Genomic DNA, 17,642 nt, shown 5'->3' on the forward strand with positions numbered 1-17,642 from the left:
GAATATCATGAGATGCTGAGTGTTCACCTGTTTATGGTTATGTGGACCAAATTATTAAGCATGGTATGAGAAATTGGAAGTCTCGTGTACATGAAATTACAGTGTGTATAGATTTAACATTTTTGTTTGTTTAAATTGTTATATTGTGTTCATTGTTTGTGGAAGTGTAATTGATTTTCCGTATTGTTTTCATCTAAAATGATTACAAATGTTCGTGAAGTACATGTAGTTGTGTAATATTATAACTTTGCATAATCCCCACAGACTCAACAACACCAACGTAACAATGGCGTTAACTGCTTGAAATCAGCTTTTTTTTGAGGCCTTGTAGTTTCCTTTCCTTTCTAAATTTAAATAAACATTGGTTTGAGTTGGTATGCTGTTTTGTCATGATCAACATCTTTTAAATATCTGTTATCGACAGGTTTAAACAAACGTGTTTCAGCTTGGAATCCTAGTTTTTTTAGTGTAGTTTACACTACTGTGCACACGTACCTCAATTGCAGTCTCATGGTTTAAAACGCTTTTTTCAGCTTGATATTGTCGTGACTGGGGTTTAGTTCTTAGTAAGTCCTATTGCCAGTTACCTGTTACGATGGCTGTTCCGCATTGTCGGGGGTGATGAAGTTACACACTAGCTTGGTCCATCTAGCTGCTACGTCTATACGCAGGGGAAAAACTGGTTTCAACCGCTGTGCTGCGCTGCGCCAATAACGCATGCGCAGTGAATAGGTTCGCAGAGCTTGAGACAGTATGCGTGTCCGGAGTATGAGGTCGTGGGCAGTAGTCTAATCCTGCTTGTGTACACAAACAAGTAAATAATCTACTCGTTACGTAAAAGACTTGTTGATTGTGATGAGCATTATCTGTCGCAGAGAAAGCTCAATGTCTGATTTATTGACTCTTGTATGTCTGCCTGTCTGTCGGAAAATACGCAATACACAGCTTCAATCACTGACCACATGCAATTTGAACTTAACACCTATCAGGCTATACGCCAAAAACACAATAAATTGATTTATGACTCGTGCACCCGAGTCCTGTATCTTCCACATTATGTAATTAGGCAGGTGATACTTGTACACATGACATGTTTTTATGTCTGTGGGTTGCAAACAAACATTTTTCTCGGATGACTCGATCTGACGGAAACTGGTGCAAACTTTTGCCAGTTTCAAGTCCTGTTTTTAACTTGGACGAATGACAGTTTCCAGCCACGCAGTAGTTCGCCATCTCTACTGAGATGATTTTTGATTGGATCGAACGCAAATTCAGAGAACATGCGTTTACAAAACGTCTCTATACATTCTTTATGGAAAACAACTTCTTCTAGTGTATATGATTTTGTTTGACAACGGTATATGAATCCATACTGAAACGACGCATCAAGTACAATAAAAGAACTTGTTATCCATAAAGAATCTTACTTTCATGTGACTCGCCATAGTTCTAAAATTCCCATCAAACAGGTCATCTTTCTGTACACACAGTGAGCCCTCAGCGTAACAGCAAATGAACCTCGTTACACTTCAGTGCACATCCACCCGCTATATGACTGGGTTCTGTCTCCCGAGGGCTTCGTTTCGAGGGAAGTAAGACCAAGTACAACATACTGCACTTTTGAATCGCAATTGTACCCTTATAATTTTGTTTATTTGTTTATTTATTTGTTTTTTACCAGCAGCAATGTATATTATATGTCACAAATAAGTTGTAATTGTGTTTTAATTATGTTTGTTTTTTTTGGTTGCATGTGACCTTTGAGTAATCAAGACGGAAATCAACCTGTGACTCTGCAGTTTTAACATATGTTTCACAAAAATACTAACTTAACGTCCTCTTTAGTATATATACATAAAGTTTACCAAATAAATAGGGAAATACATGGAGTGTACATGCACTATTCCTACTTAAAGGAGCAATGACTGATCATGATTCTGGAAAGCAACCATTTCTAAACATGACACCTAAGAGTACTGTAAGATATGGTACAACCATGCCCACTGTATACTTAAAAAAATAATGAACTCCTGAGCATTTGCCACACCTCATTTGTTTCCATTTGTAATAGGTGCTGAAAGTTACTAAGATTGGCAGTGTGGATATTTTCTAATTTGAGGAATTTGTTTTAGTTTTGTTTAACATGTTCAAATGTTTTCATGCCTTAGAAACGTATGAATCATTATGGATTATTTTATATGTGCACATTAGCAGTACTAAAACAAGATTACACAGATGTTTCCGCCATGCGAAATACTGGGTTCGCGTTGTTATATGTTTGACAAATGCTCATAGCTCAGTTTGATATCGAGCTTTGTGTGACCCCATTCACCTTCTAACGTTTCGGCACTGGCTGAAAAAAGTCATGTGTGGAATTTAACTAGCATCGTGACATACAGACATAAAGTTAAACAGGACAAGAAAATGTCTACTTCAGGTAAGCAGTACGGTTACTTCGTGAATGGGTCCCATGATTTTATCATTATCACGGGTTGTCATAAGTGGGTGTCTTTATACTGGAATCGGCACTTCTTCTCCTGTCAGCATTTCTGCTTTAGTAGCTTCTCCATGATAGGTGTCTCATCATATTTACCGACGTTTTGATAATTAAAACAGTTTGAATCAAAAAGTTGTTTGAAATTGTCGTGACTGAAAACGTTCACTTCTCTTATTCTTCCTCTTGGAATAAGAATCAAACCAGTCCTTTTTACTGCTAATATTGAACTAGAAAGTATATCTCCTTTCCGCCTGTTTTCTTTTCCTCCGCCTTCGTAGTTGGTAAGACAGTAAGGAGAACTAACATTGAGCTCATGTAAGAAGTTCGAAATCCAATTAGTTATAGTACAAACAATTTGATCAATTAAAAATACATATATTACTATATATGTGGATGGATCCATGGATGGTGGTGCCGCTGCTTGTGCCATTGTCATTGGATCAGAACAATATATTCTCGATTACCGGCTCTATTTCCACGCAGAATCATCCGCCACAGCCGTTGCAAACGCCATGTTAACAGCTCTTAAATACATAATAAACATTCCAAATACACCCATCAAAAGTGTAGACACATAGAGTTGTATAGACCCCATGGTTACTTTTTTACATTTTGTTGTCAACTATTTGGTCACCATTGGGCATTAAATCATGCGAATACAATAATTCAAAAGGATAAAATCACGAAAAGATGACATAAATGTACATATATGAAAAATTGAATACGTACAGTAATGTCCTTTTCCAAACATAATTCTCCATGTGGATATATACGTCATTTCTGAGTTCTGTTGTGAGTTGTATGTTGTATGTGAGACCATACGTGCAGCCGCAAGTGTGTTTTATCTTTTCCAGAGAAGAGAGCAAAGATAAACCAACACAACAGAAATGACCACCGTCTACCTATACTTCGTTGTATTCGGTGAGTATGTCGTTGTTTTCGCCGGTCGACGATGGAAACATATTGAAAAGATGTGAACACGCCATATGTAATATCAAAGAATAATAAAAATAAAGAAAGAAAGATGGAAGAAAATCCGTAGCAGATGATCTATAGCATGTTTTCATATTGTGTCCTTAATTACTAGTTTACAATATATATGTGATACTCTTCTTCTATTACAGTTTTTCACTGACAGGTGTTTAAAAGGTATTTTTAATCATTATAAATCTATAACACGTTTTAGTCACGATATCACTGAAATGTTGCCGATGTGACTTGAAAGCTTAGCTCACTCGTTCACCTTAGAAGAATGTTTTACATTTATGCTTGGAATTACAGACAGAGTCATAATCGGTATCCAAGTGCAGTTGTTGCTAACTCTACTATTATTCTGCTTAGCCAGTCTCAGTGGCTTGACATACGTTTGTGTTTAAAATATGTAACACGTACATTACTGTGGCTGGTCTGCTGGTAACAAGTGCTAAAGTTATGGGGAAATGTCTGATGTTATAGCTGATTTCAATTGATCCAGTCAGATGTTTCCATGTGTTCCAAGCGAGCATTGCGCAAATGGGCAAGACTGGTTAATCTTGGATTTATTATTTGTGACTGTTGATTTCAAAGTGAATAATTCATGTGTTGCAGTACCAGGAATATTTTGCGTAACCCCTTGTGCCCCGGGGTTGTATGGAGAGCTTTGTGACAAGCATTGCGATGTCAACTGTCGCGCCCATGTCAACAAACAAAGATATTGTGATAAAGACACTGGAGACTGCTCAGCCGGTTGTGTCTCTGGACGTTGGGGCAGCCATTGTGGTTTTCCTTGTAGCAAGAATTGCGTGGATCGTGTTTGTTTTCAACAAACTGGACAGTGCACCAAAGGCTGCACTGAAAACTACAGAGGAGATCTGTGTGAAGAATACATAGGTAAAATAACAAAGTTTATGTAATCGTGCTTTCACTGACAAAACAGAAATCGGAAACACTCTAGGTTATCACACTAGGAACTATTAAACATATTTACCACGATCTGTTAATACGTCTCTGTGATAACCAACACTGTATTCATTCACGTACGCCTTTATCTGTCTTCACATCTGTATACACGCTTACTCGCTTCTGCCCGGGAATTACCCATAAGGCCCTTAGATCGGCTGTAACATGCGCAGAGCAGTATTCGCAGCAGACGACACCAACATGTTGCTGCATATGGGAAAATGTGCCGGGCTGTTGCTGCAATGTATTATCCCGTGCAATGTTAGTTGTTATGATTGCGACTGTTTTTAGCCGTGTTTCTGTGTGTCATATCTATGGTAAAACACTTCATATCATAGGAGCCAAAGATGCCATCTGTAATTTCTGGAGGACACAGAGATGCTACTATATATCTGACAAAGTCACATTGTACAAATATCCCAACATTCCAACATACTTGCACTTTTCACGTAATATGCCTTTTCATTTATGCCATGCATAATTCTGTAAAACATATAATATAATCATGTTGATATTCCAATGAACAATTCAAGATCCAGGGGAACACGGAGGAATCAAGTGTGTCAGCATCATAGCCATTGTTTCACCAACGTGTAAAACATCAGTTGGGAATTGCATCACTTCTAGCAGTCTCGACTAACGGGATCGGGTGGTCAATCTCGTTGACGCACATTGCATCACACTTGATCAATATTCATGATTATCTGGATTATCTGATCCAAACTCGATCTTATTTTGTGCACACTGCCGCCATTTAGCTGTAATGTTTCTTCGTGTGGTGTTTAGCAAACCAAGCAGCGACTGCTATTCCTCATATGTTTTCATACAATTATCTGTTCAAATCGGCGTCACAGTCTATTAACTTCCTCAAACTAGAATTTGTTTGGAGAGCATTTAACATGCAGAACTGTTATCGAATTCAGTACCAAATGTAGAGAGAGCAACGGAAACACCAACAAAAGATCCACCAGAAGGGACACAATCATACAAGCCATATACCACCGCCCCCGTCATCGTCGTCAACGTCACCGTCGCCGTCATCCTCACCGTCATTCTCGTCGTGGTTGAGTAAGTTCCTATTCGATTCGAATTTTCATTTTCAGGTTCTAATAAATGTGCTGTCACTATTATTTGCTATGAATTGCAGGGCGATAACGTCAGGATGTTTAGGGTAGGGCATGTTTACCCTTACGCTGATCTTCACTGATTTATTTATGTAATTTACATGGCGATTTTACCGTCTACATCATGTGGAATGTATATCCGAGAAGGCTCTTTGTATTTCTATAAGTCTCTGTAACTAGTTTCATCCAGGTAGTTTCATATTTAAATTATTCTCTTCAGAGTCGCACGCCGTCTTTGGAAATGCAGGTAAAGAAGCCAACACATTTTACATATACAGCTTTGTTTTCCTATCATTAAAAAGAGAATCTGTTGTACGATTCCGGCTGTATGAAAAGTTTCTATTTATGACCATTCTCGATATGGAATGTTTTTTAAGTAACGGCCAGCATGACCTGTCCCAGTGGTAATGGAAACTGGCTGTGAACAAACCAAGCCTGTCTTACATAAAATTTAAGCGTCGGTAGCATACTATCTATGTACTTACTCAGTATACTTCCTTGAGAGTTCCCCGCAACTCATGATGGTAGTCAGAAGTCACCGAATGCATGTGTGATCTGGTTTGGTGGTTTATTGTGGCTCATCCACCTTGTCAAGGCTATTACCTTGTTCGAGGAATGTATCCATCAATATCCACAAAAACTAGTGATATATAATCCATCTGCAGATTTCCCAAGTGATGTGTCCTTTAACAGTCTAATATACGAAAACGTGATGTAGCGTGTCAGGTTTTCACAGTGCTGTATAGTTTTATTGGTTACCCAAGATAGTACCAGACCTGGCAACTAATTGCATAATGTGCGTCATTCTTTTAAAAAGTAATTTAGTTAGCCGGTAATGAGCAATCGTCAATGTATTGGCGGTTAATCCTATGAAAGAAGGGTGTAGTTTTAACATAGACACAGACACGACAGAGTGTATTCAGAATAGATTAGTAAATGTACATCACCATTTAAATCCGCATAAAAGTAATTAATCAATCAGCGTGTTATCGGTTAATCCTTTGATCGATCCAGACACAAGAAATGCCAAAGGCGTTACCACTAATTATACCTGTTTTAAATTCAGTAACTGAGCATCATGTGAATGATGTACAGCAAAAATAACCTGGTTTCCGCAGTGCGGAAACCTGATGGAAAGTGGACTGAAACTTAAGTTTCCACCAAGAATCCAGTGAGTTTCCGTTCCTTTACACTGAGTTTCCGCAATGACGGAAACTTTCAATTACCCACTTTCTAAGGGTTTCCGCACGGTATCCGTTACCCATGCTCCAACAAGTTTCCGTTGAGTTTCAGTTAACTTAGAGATCCATCAGGTTTCCGCAGGGTTTCAGTCACCAAGACTCCATCAGGTTTCCACAGAGTTTCAGTTACCAAGACTCCATCAGGTTTCCGCAGAGTTTCAGTTACAAACTGACCTACATAGTTTCCACAGAGTTTCTGTTGCCAGAAAACTTGCCACAGCATTTCATTTACTCGGGTTCACAGGAGTTATTCAATGTGTGTCATTGCATATAACATTCTTGTAACTCCTGGTTGGCAAAGACAATATAAGGAGTTTGTGTACAATCATCACGTATACATAAAGAAAAACAAAAGATACAATAAGATTCACCGTTTTATTTTCAGACAAATATGGATCAAACATATATCTAATAAATAATAAAAAGATATAGCACTAAATAACAGATCAACATTTATATATTATGACAAAAATATTTCTAAAAACATGCTACAACAGTTGCATCCCTTGACTCCTCCTGCACCTCCTCACGCTGACACAGAAAAACACACCCCAGTCAGTCAATACTAAACATATAATAACACACAGCATGCAATACAATACAACAATGAAATAAAATGCAATAAAGAACTTAGGTTACATTGAAAGTACAAAAAATGTATTTAAAGTAAAAAAAGGTCTCTTTGAAAATAGATAAAAATTAAGATTGAATAAAATTGTATTAACTGAAATACAATCAAAATATCAAAACTATTAAAGTTTTACACTGAGAATAAGTCAAATTTAATTGATCATAGATAAAATTACGTTCATGTGATCGATTAGCTATTTACTAGCCCACTTGGGCATCCTTCAGCGGATATCTCTGTCATTGTGGTTGGATGCCGCATCCTGGTCTTCATTTTGGCCTTAGCTTTGGTGGTGGCGTTGAAAATTGTGGCTGAGTCCAGTGCAGACGTCTTGGGTTAAGATTCCCAGGTAAAGGGGTAAGAGAGCAATAAATTGGCATCTTCTTCATCACTCACAACTGGTGAAGTCATTTCCAAGGTGAGTATAGTTGAAACCCTTTCCGTTTGTCGATCTGGCCAGTGAATAAGTTTTCAGGCTTTTCATGCGCAGTGCAATTTTCTGAAAATTAAACAAAAATAAATCAACAGATAAACCATAATGCCAAGATGGATTGCAAATAATTAAAAAGGAACTTTCGTGAAAAATTACTTACTTGATTAATCACCCCAGCACAAGTTCAGCAGTTCATCACATTTAATGACATATCCCATTTTCTTATGGACACACAATCTGTTGCTCTGAAGTGACATGTAGCCACTGAAGTGTAGTAACATGTTTATATATCATCATTAACTGACTTGATTCTTATGTTACGATTTATGAAATTATGATCTGAATCATGTGTTACATATCTTAAGAATGTAAAAAACAATAATCCATAAACATTTTAAATGTATATTTCCGGAACTTAGAATCTGTCATCAGACATTGTAATGAGAAGAATTGCTACATGTTATACTTACGGATTTCATTCTTTTTGTTCTTCTTTTTTTTGCTGCTGTTCTGTGTGACACTTTCTTTCCAGTTTCTTGTCTCCTGAGATCATCCCACCTGTTCCGCCACACTCTACAAAGCGCATCTGAAAATAAATGTTTAAAGTACTATACAGTATGTTTCACACATTCTAGTTAATCTGCAAAGGTTTTTATATAATCCATGCTGGCTTGGTTACTGCCTATTTACAGTGACAGGCAGGTGAGTAAAAATTACCTTCACAAGATCCTATTGACCATCCATGGTCATGATATAGTCACTTGTTTTTTAACTACTATATTCATAGAGTCCTCGTCATCGGCTTTACTGAAATAAAAACAAATGTCATTTTCCTTGCACTTCATTCAATCATGCATTCAACACAATGTCTAATTAAAATTAAAGATCGTCAGTGAAAATTATACACCCAAGTAAACTACAGATTTATCACTTTGAATACATATATTGTTCTGAATCTGAAAGTTTACCATTTTGTAGTTAAATGATTTAAAATGACTTCCGAAATGGCTAACCATCCTTTGTGTTATTTCGTGCAAATTCTATGTACATTCTGTTTGCCAAAGTTATGCAACCGGTAAGTGAACAACTGACATAAAGATCGTGATAAAAGAAGTTTAGTTATATCACATGACATAACCAACCTTGCAGCAATTAAGCATTGTAAAACCAAGGGGTCAGTTTGATGGCAATTTCACACAGGTGTAATGTTAAACTGATGTAGTTTACCGGCTATTCAAATCCATTTGCAAATGTTACTTTCGCGTATTTTTCATTTTGAGAAAACGTACGGAAGTGAATTGATCAAATATTCAAAATGAAATTAGGTCTGTGTTACCTAGTAACATAAGCACATACCTTCGATAGGCAAGGGTGATCCTCCAGGAGCAGTCGTGTCAAGATCTTTTTTCACAACAGCCTAAAAGATTAAATCAAATACGTTAAATATAACAGGTATATATATATATATATGATTATGCTCAACATATATGTATTAAATTACTGACAAAATAAATGAAATTTCAAATGTATCATACGCAAAGCTAACAGTTTCTTATATGAATTTAGTGTTTGCCTCAAATAGTTCAGAAACACATCTGACCCCTCTGAGCGAATTTGGGGGTAAACAATTTCATTTCACTAATGATCCAGGATTGCATTTAATAAATTACACCGAAATGTTGCCATTGTAAAAGCCCATCATTTTTATCATTCTTTAAAATATATCTGAATTGGTGAAATATATCTTGCAAAACGCAGTAAACTCATGAGTGAACCACTACATGTGGCGGATCTTTGTGATGCAGATCGTAATTCATCTCCCCCCCCCCCCCCACCTTTTGTACAAGTGTTACCCGAGTTGCAAAGCTAAAATTTGCAAACTATTAACAGGAGCACTGAAATCAAAAGTCTGCCCCTTTAAACTTAAATCAATACTTGTGGTTAGTACTAAGAGAGTTAGTTACAAATACAAGCTTGGTGTATTCTATACCATGTCGATCTATTGAAATGGAATATAAACAAACTTATTTTTCAGGCCTATTTTACTTAGATTTTACGATAACATTTAAAAATAATACGAGCGAAAATATACATTCGCGTCGCGGGATAAACTTTATAATCTATCCGGATTTCTGTCATTGACGCAGTAATTCTTTAAATGTTATTTGACAATAAAAAAACCCCTTGGTCTTACCTGACACATCCGAGGTACTCCGAGTTCTCGCATCCGTTCTCTGTTTTCTTCTCCAATTCGCGAATACTTTCGTCGAGTGCTTTTGGGGAAAGTGCCATCTTATGCTTAGAGTTTTGAAAATAATTGCTAGGAAAACAAATTTGTTCCTACCCGCCAAACAAGATGGCGTCTCGCTAACACTCACGGGAAATACACAATTTTGTCATTGTTTTTTTTTACAATAAATCTAATATGACCATTTGACATTAGATTTCCGCGTTGTACAACAAAAGAGGAAGGTACACCCTGTTGTGAGTTGTTTTTGTAACAACTAGATAGTCTCGCGTGGACGTGATCCTGTCGCCATTCGTTTATTTGTTTACATTGCCGACATCAAAGGGGAGTGTGAAAAGTGGAATTCAGCGGATTGAATGTAAGTACTCAAAGTGACAACAGTGGGCAGTTATAGTTTTAGCGGTCTTTTCATCGCATTAGCGTCAGTGATTGTTTTTTCTCAGTGTCAAGCATCAATATGTAGGCCTTGCGATTATTAACAGTGATTAATTTTGAAAACATGCTCACCTTACTTTAACTGGCCCGAGCGTCATGAGTCCTACTGATTTAGCACTCATGTGAAACTTTATTGTGGCAAATAAGTTATTTTCTAAAATCCTGTCAGGAGAAGGTAGTATCCGGATATATTTCTGCTGGATGGACACCCCACGTACCATGTAAGTAATTTACGCACAGTGCTCAAAACATGCACGGGGATTAGAAATATTAACATTGTTTGTTCTTTTCAGTTATACACCCAGATCTACTATCCCTATCTACCCTTTAAGTTAACTTGATGAATACTTTTATCACTATTACTGATGTAATTTGGTGATGTGTCACAATTTCTTTCAAACCTTAATTCATTTGTCAATGTGAATGAAGAATGAAGCACAATCCCACTGACCCTTTGGCTATGATTTGTACATGCAAGTATTCATAATTTCTGTAGACTATTCGTGGCACTTTCTGCTGCAGGGACACAATTCCTTGCGGACATTGCGACAAGTAATTGTCAAGAAAGACAGTCTAAAATCACAAGAAATAAGATTCTGAAATATGGTTGGTTTCTACAATATTTGTTTTAACATGGGTACCCAGAGATATTCTGTATATATGCCTTCGTTATATCTATTCATACAATCTGTACTCCAGAAATATTTCAACAAAGTCACATCATACATTCATTAGTTTATCAAATTATCTAGTATCTTATGTTCTGTGTCAGTTCTGTGTATCCAGTTGTACCAGTTAATCAGTTTGATGATTTGATACTTGTTTTATAACCATTAAAACCTTGTCCATCAGTACATATTGCATGTGTTAGTCCTACAATGCATTGACGTTATCATCACATCTCAAGTTTCATATTTCTGAAAGAATGATTGTGTCAGTTATTTGATTTACAGATATGGATTGTGGACCAACAAACTCGGAGAATGACAAGACGCCTTCATTGGTATTTATAATTCACGCTATATTATCTGTTATATGCCCGGTAAGGGAATCTCTTTTATAATAATATTATTCATATAGCTTTATAATGAAGCAGACACTATGTAGATACATACAATAAACCTTTTTGACCTCACTCAAAGTGTAACTGTACATGGATTCAAAATATACATATATTTTAAATTCCAGGAGAAATACGGTTTTTCTGTCCTCACTGCCAAACGTTTGTTTCAAGAAAAACACGTTATCTCCATCTCCGTAACGACAAGATGTTTCTTAGTTTGTAAAGATTTTTCGGGTGAATGACAAATGTTTCATCAGGTTAGTCATCAAAGAATTTTTAGATTTCACTAAAAACGAGTTTGCACTGTCACTTTGCTATCCATGTTTAAGATATTTAATGTATGTATCATACATGTAACTGTAATAACTGAAAGTGAGCAAATGGTAATACGTATTTAATATTTGTAATACATATTATCTGCATTATCATATATATTGCTGTGTCTCATTCATTGGAAATGTTAGATTTTACAAGCTTTTTTCTTCAGTGAATTGTCTCTCAGTTGAATTGATGATTCAAACTGAATGTCCTTTTCCTTTCCAGATACTGACAGTGACCGAGATATTAGCAGCACATTCAAGGTTTGCGAGCTATTACCACCACAATGTGAGAGCCTGATTGATTCGGATTCAGATGTTTCGCCAGATATTAACCAGGACTCGCATACACCAACAAACATCTACAGAAGAACAAAGCACTTTGTGTAGTGGCTAGCTCGTCTTCATTCAGTGTGCCTACCTCCTGAGCAATGCTTGTGTGGAGAGAATTCTGTTACTGTTCTATTACTGAGCTTTTCTAAGAAATGAAACAGTTGAATCATAACATTTCCAGAGTTTGTTTTTTGTTCAAATAAATGTAATAAATATAACAGATAATACAACATATTTCAGTTTTCTAAACTAAGCGAACTCTCATTGTCATCTTCCTTGTACAGAAACCTAGCGGAAACCTACATTACCCAAGATCCACAAGGTTTCCGCAAGACCAGAAACTTACTCACTCCAGCTATAAAAGTTTCAGTAAACTGAAACTAAATGGAAACTTCCAACTACAGTTTCAGTTGACGGAAACATGTCGGAAACCAAGATTTGTTAGTTTCAGTTGTGGAAACTATGCGGAAACTCTCATTGCGCGTTTCCTGAAACTGAAACCTAGCGGAAACCTACATTACCCAGTATCCATCAGGTTTCCGCAAGAATGGAAACCAAGTTATTTTTGCTGTGGTACGTATATGACAAATAAGGTGTAGCTTTGTATAAGGTATAGGTTTGAGACTGAAATACGATGTGCTGTCGACAACGGGAACGGGAATGGGAAAAGAGACAGCCTTGTTTTGTTTATGGTCAGTTTACATGTGACAGGCGCCGCAGTTGCTTTACAGTATTTTGTCACTATATTGGCAGTGTAGTCTCAACAATATTCTATAAAAAGATTTAATCATGATAATCTTTTATCATGTCTAATACTTTTGATGAAATGTATGACACCATGTTCATGTGCCACTTTGTATTTTTTTCAGGCGTACCAGATATCGCAGACGTTTGGATTATGGTGAGTGGTTTAAAATCTAAAGTCACATCAAGAGTATTTCAGCCATGTCGTGACACTAAGAGTTGTATACCTTCGACGATATGAATACATGTCGACAAAGGATAGTAAACAAAATAGGCAATCGCAGTACGCCAAAAGCGGGCATTAAACTACATTTCTACACAGAACCATACAATGCAAGAATCAGTTCGCAGTGCCTTTGCTACCTGTATTGACCCCAGTTGGATTTAGAGTATCCATTCGTATGTAAGTGATAGTGACAAATTTAGCTACGGATTAAAGGATTACATAATCTACGAATAACAGCGTGGTAGGAATATATATACAATGTACTCTGAATGACGTGGTCTTATGTTTCCTTTCTGGGGTATAATCACTTGGCACAGCAGTAGAACCGCAAACAAACTCTAGTATCGTACAAATTCTAAAAAATCATAAACATCCTTTTCTCATAAAACACATACATCTACTCAGTTTCTTTTACAAAACTATAATTAGTTGAGAAAGTGATAAATACTACCCTACCACATACGGTCAGGGACGATCTTGCATGAAACCAACACATAAAAAACCGCATTTTGACCACATAACTATGATAATGTCAGTATACCTGGTATGCTGATATTATCATATGTGGTCAAAATGCGTTTTTATGAGTTGGTGTCTTGCATATATAAAATTAACAAACTTGTGGTGACGGTTCAATGTTCATTTTCGTTCGCTTTTTCCCGGTTCATGGAACTATATTGTCGGATTGAACAACTTATTTTTGATTCTATCATTTCCTGCTTCATTGTGAACATCTAAGTACGATTTGGGGATACGATCCATGCAATAGTCAAGTCAGCTGGTGTTGCTTACAAGTGAGTTGGTGAAGACCAATAACAAGCTTGGTTGTCAAATGGGCCCAAGGTCCTGTATGCCAGTTCTTAAAGTACAATGGACAAGTTTAATTGCGCTTGCCAACTTGCAACTATCGTCGACTATAATTTGATAAAACCCACAAACATACAATGCAAATATCACTAGTGTTAATTGTAGTGCAGAACCAATGCGCCAAGGCCATTCCTAGTGACTAACCCCTTTAGGCAAAATGTCAAAATCGTCTCACCTAAGCTGCGATTTCAAACAGGTATCTGAACAATGAAAGGCACTGAAAAGGCATCAATGTGGATAGAGGGACTTGCAGGTGCCCGTGCAAATCATTGACATTAAGTGGCAGGAGGATTTCCATGTGTGCCATTTCTAATAGAATGTATTGGACGGTAACGAATTTAATAATGACATTTCAACGATGATGATGTGATTTCTAATACTGTTAGTTAGTATGTTTTTATGTTGCATTATCCTCTACAGTTGCAGTATTTTAGAATTCATTACTAGTTTATATAATGACAGTCTAGTTGTTTTACTGTCCTCTGTTGACAGATAAGGAAATTGATTCCTTTGTTTTCATCGCCATATGAGTGTAATATTGCCGATGCGATGTAAAGTTTTAACTCACTCACTCCAATACTATTAAGACGCGTAAGTTCCCAAACATTCGGTGTAAATTCAAGTCTACCAGGTTTTGAATCGTACTATTCATGTTATTATAATTTTGGCTAGCATTTCGTACACTCTCCAGCGGCTGAAGGGATGATGTTTATCCAATTAGGGCCCATGCAGGTAGCAAAGGTATTGTAAGATCCCGTGGTCTCTAGAATGGTGATCTACCTTCAGTTGGTGACGATCTATAGCTCGTGTTTTATATTGCATTGTATTGTGTGCTTTAATTACTAGAATATATTACTTTTCCATGCTAGATTTATACCCACATCTGTCATACCCTAGTATTTTCACTGCACGTCGTGACAGGTTTCATTCTTTAAAATGTTTTCATTTTTCTTCCTGTCTTAACCCTTCGTTAGTTACAAGGACATGTGTTTAGGGTGTCTGAGTTTGTTATGAAGGCAAATATTTCTCAAGTAGTCAACGGCTTAGGTGTTTAGAGGTTTGAGCCTGAGATAATTAAATTATTCAAATAGGTCGTGGTTTCTGGTGATCAGATATATACTGAAACATGTTCTTGCAGCTGACAAATGTACTGATCTTTACAAGGCAAGTTGTTGTGGAGACGTATCTCGTGTGAACAGCATCTTGTCAGAGGGACAGGTGGATATAAACTGTGTGGACGTATATGGGAGAACACCGGTTATGTGGGCAGCACGTCAGAAACAAAATGAAGTATTTGATGTTCTTGTGAGTAATGGAGCCAGCTTATCACTGACAGACAAGAGCGGAAACAACATACTTCACAGTGCTTGTCATGGTGGACATAAGGATATTGTTCAGAATATTCTCTTAGAGGAGTCAGTCGATATCAACAGTAAAGACAGAGACGGTAGCACAGCAGTAATGATTGCAGAAAGGAAGGGTTACAAAGATGTGGTTGACTTACTCGTTAGGAATGGAGCTGATCTGCCAGTACACGATGAAATGGAAACACAGTTCTCCACGGAGCCTCTTCTCTGAGTTGAAACTGGATTAGTTGAACATGTTCTCTCGCACAATATTGTTGATATTAACACAAGAGATAAGGCTAAAATAACAGGGCTGGCCACTGTATGACCTTCTTGTGTCTCATGGTTGTAAGACAAATTATGTTTAAGAAAGGGAATACACACAATAACGTCAACGTTTCTCTTTGTGTGAGAACAGCTTAGATACCTTGTTTACCCATACTGACGTATAATTTCTGAAAGCAGAAATGACAACTCGGTTTTGATATTGTATTTATGATTTGAATATTTGTTATCAAATTAATTGCAAACTTTTCATATTTTCCTGAAGCTAAATGCTTTTAATGATCACATTTACAATGGTGATGTCTCTCACATGCAATCATACGTGATTCACTCATAAAAAGCAAATCAAAACTATACAGAGAAAAATTTACTAGTCCTCAAAAAGCATATACGTGCATAATCTAATAATACTCAACTAAGCGCAATTTTATGTACAAGGCAAATGGACATATATTTCGATGTTGATACATCCCATCCTCAATTTTACAGAGATTTTAATTACAAAAAGTAGAATTTGTACATTTTGTGATCTTAATTGTGTAGAAAATGAATATCACTTTCTCTTAATTTGCCCATTCTGTTTGCAATAGTTGTGCACAGTTGTACTTTGCCAGTGTCAGGTGGCCCATGTGTTTTATTTTTCTCATATTTTGCTCTTGTTGAATTTTGGGCATACCGTATGTATGTATGTATGTATGTATGTATGTATGTATGTCTGTATGTCTGTCTGTCTGTCTGTCTGTCTGTCTGTCTGTCTGTCTGTCTGCGTGCGTGCGTGCGTGCGTGCGTGCGTGTATACAGGTGTAGTTTGCAAATATTAAAAGAGGTAACATTTTCAGTCGCTTAAACAATTACTTTGTCACGCGCTCTATTTTTATGTTGTCCTTCACTGCCACAAGCGTAAACATAACGTGCAAAGAAAACGACATAGTGTACATGGCGATGATGTGTACATGGTCATGCATTCACGAGGAGATGTTTATTCGTACTTGATGACTAAAATGAAATATTTTACACTACAGTAAAATACGGCTATAACAAACTCAAAGTTTATCTCGCCAAGTGCATTTCAAACGCATTTCAAATGTATACTGCCTATGTCTGTTACAAAACAATTACAAAACAGCAATTCGTTACACCCGCCAGTCCGTCATAGCACGGAGACTATATAGAGATTATCCCTGGTTATAGCATGTTCGTCAAAACAGTAGTATACAAAACTAATTAACAGGTTTCAAAATGTGGCGCTTTTATTATACGATTTTATATGCATAATGGCTATTGTAATATATTTTTTTTTTCTGTTTCAATTCATTGTGCAATGGCACTTAAATTATGCTCCCTTGCATTTATGGCATCATTACTGATGTGCAGGCATCGATCTGTCATTGTTACTGAAGAATTGTGCACCAGTCTGTCATTCCTTTTCCTTTATCCTCCTATGGGAATAAACTATTATACTGATTTGAGTTTTGGATTGTTTTTAAAAGCCATCTTATTCGTTAGTGACGATTAAGTTGTTTGGGTTGCAGGGTTAATTTGAAGCCACTATATCTCTAAGCTGGCCGTTCCGTACAATATCACTGGATAGTGCGATCGAGTCTATATTATTCATATTCATACACTTTGAATACTGCCAGGCACGGCTTTCGCCAAACAAAAACATTCAGTATGCCTCATGTGGATGTAAATATATGCATTCACTCGGTTTTGACACTTCAAATCTGCTCTAATCTTCTGTATGGAAATAGAATATGCAAAGCGGTTTTCTTGTTTGACATCACAGTGTGAAGAGTCGACAATAATTCATTTGTTAGAAAACATAAACACCGTCCAGTAATCGAAAAATCCACACTTCAGAAGGAAGGCTCTAGGCAGTGTTGTGGCATACATTGAGTTGCGATACTCTCCCTTCTG

At 36.8% G+C, this 17,642-nt stretch overlaps 1 protein-coding gene across 4 annotated transcripts in view; it reads left to right on the forward strand.

Moving 5' to 3' along the window:
• LOC137282548 (ankyrin repeat domain-containing protein 29-like) overlaps nt 1–17,189 on the forward strand; it is a 55,871-nt gene extending 38,682 nt beyond the window's left edge. For 3 of the 4 annotated variants that reach the window (XM_067814313.1, XM_067814312.1, XM_067814311.1), the window contains 6 exons: nt 3,352–3,418; nt 4,085–4,366; nt 5,359–5,503; nt 5,780–5,806; nt 13,127–13,158; nt 15,233–17,189. In XM_067814313.1, the coding sequence (XP_067670414.1) occupies nt 3,385–3,418; nt 4,085–4,366; nt 5,359–5,503; nt 5,780–5,806; nt 13,127–13,158; nt 15,233–15,672 (960 nt within the window). In that variant the 5' untranslated portion in view covers nt 3,352–3,384 and the 3' untranslated portion in view covers nt 15,673–17,189. The remainder of the gene's footprint in view (nt 1–3,351; nt 3,419–4,084; nt 4,367–5,358; nt 5,504–5,779; nt 5,807–13,126; nt 13,159–15,232) is intronic. The other variant, XM_067814314.1, reaches the window with a different exon arrangement.
• The last annotated feature ends 453 nt before the right edge of the window (nt 17,190–17,642 follow it).

Source organism: Haliotis asinina, chromosome 4 (genome assembly GCF_037392515.1).
Source record: "Haliotis asinina isolate JCU_RB_2024 chromosome 4, JCU_Hal_asi_v2, whole genome shotgun sequence".
Classification (NCBI taxonomy): Eukaryota; Metazoa; Mollusca; class Gastropoda; order Lepetellida; family Haliotidae; genus Haliotis; species Haliotis asinina.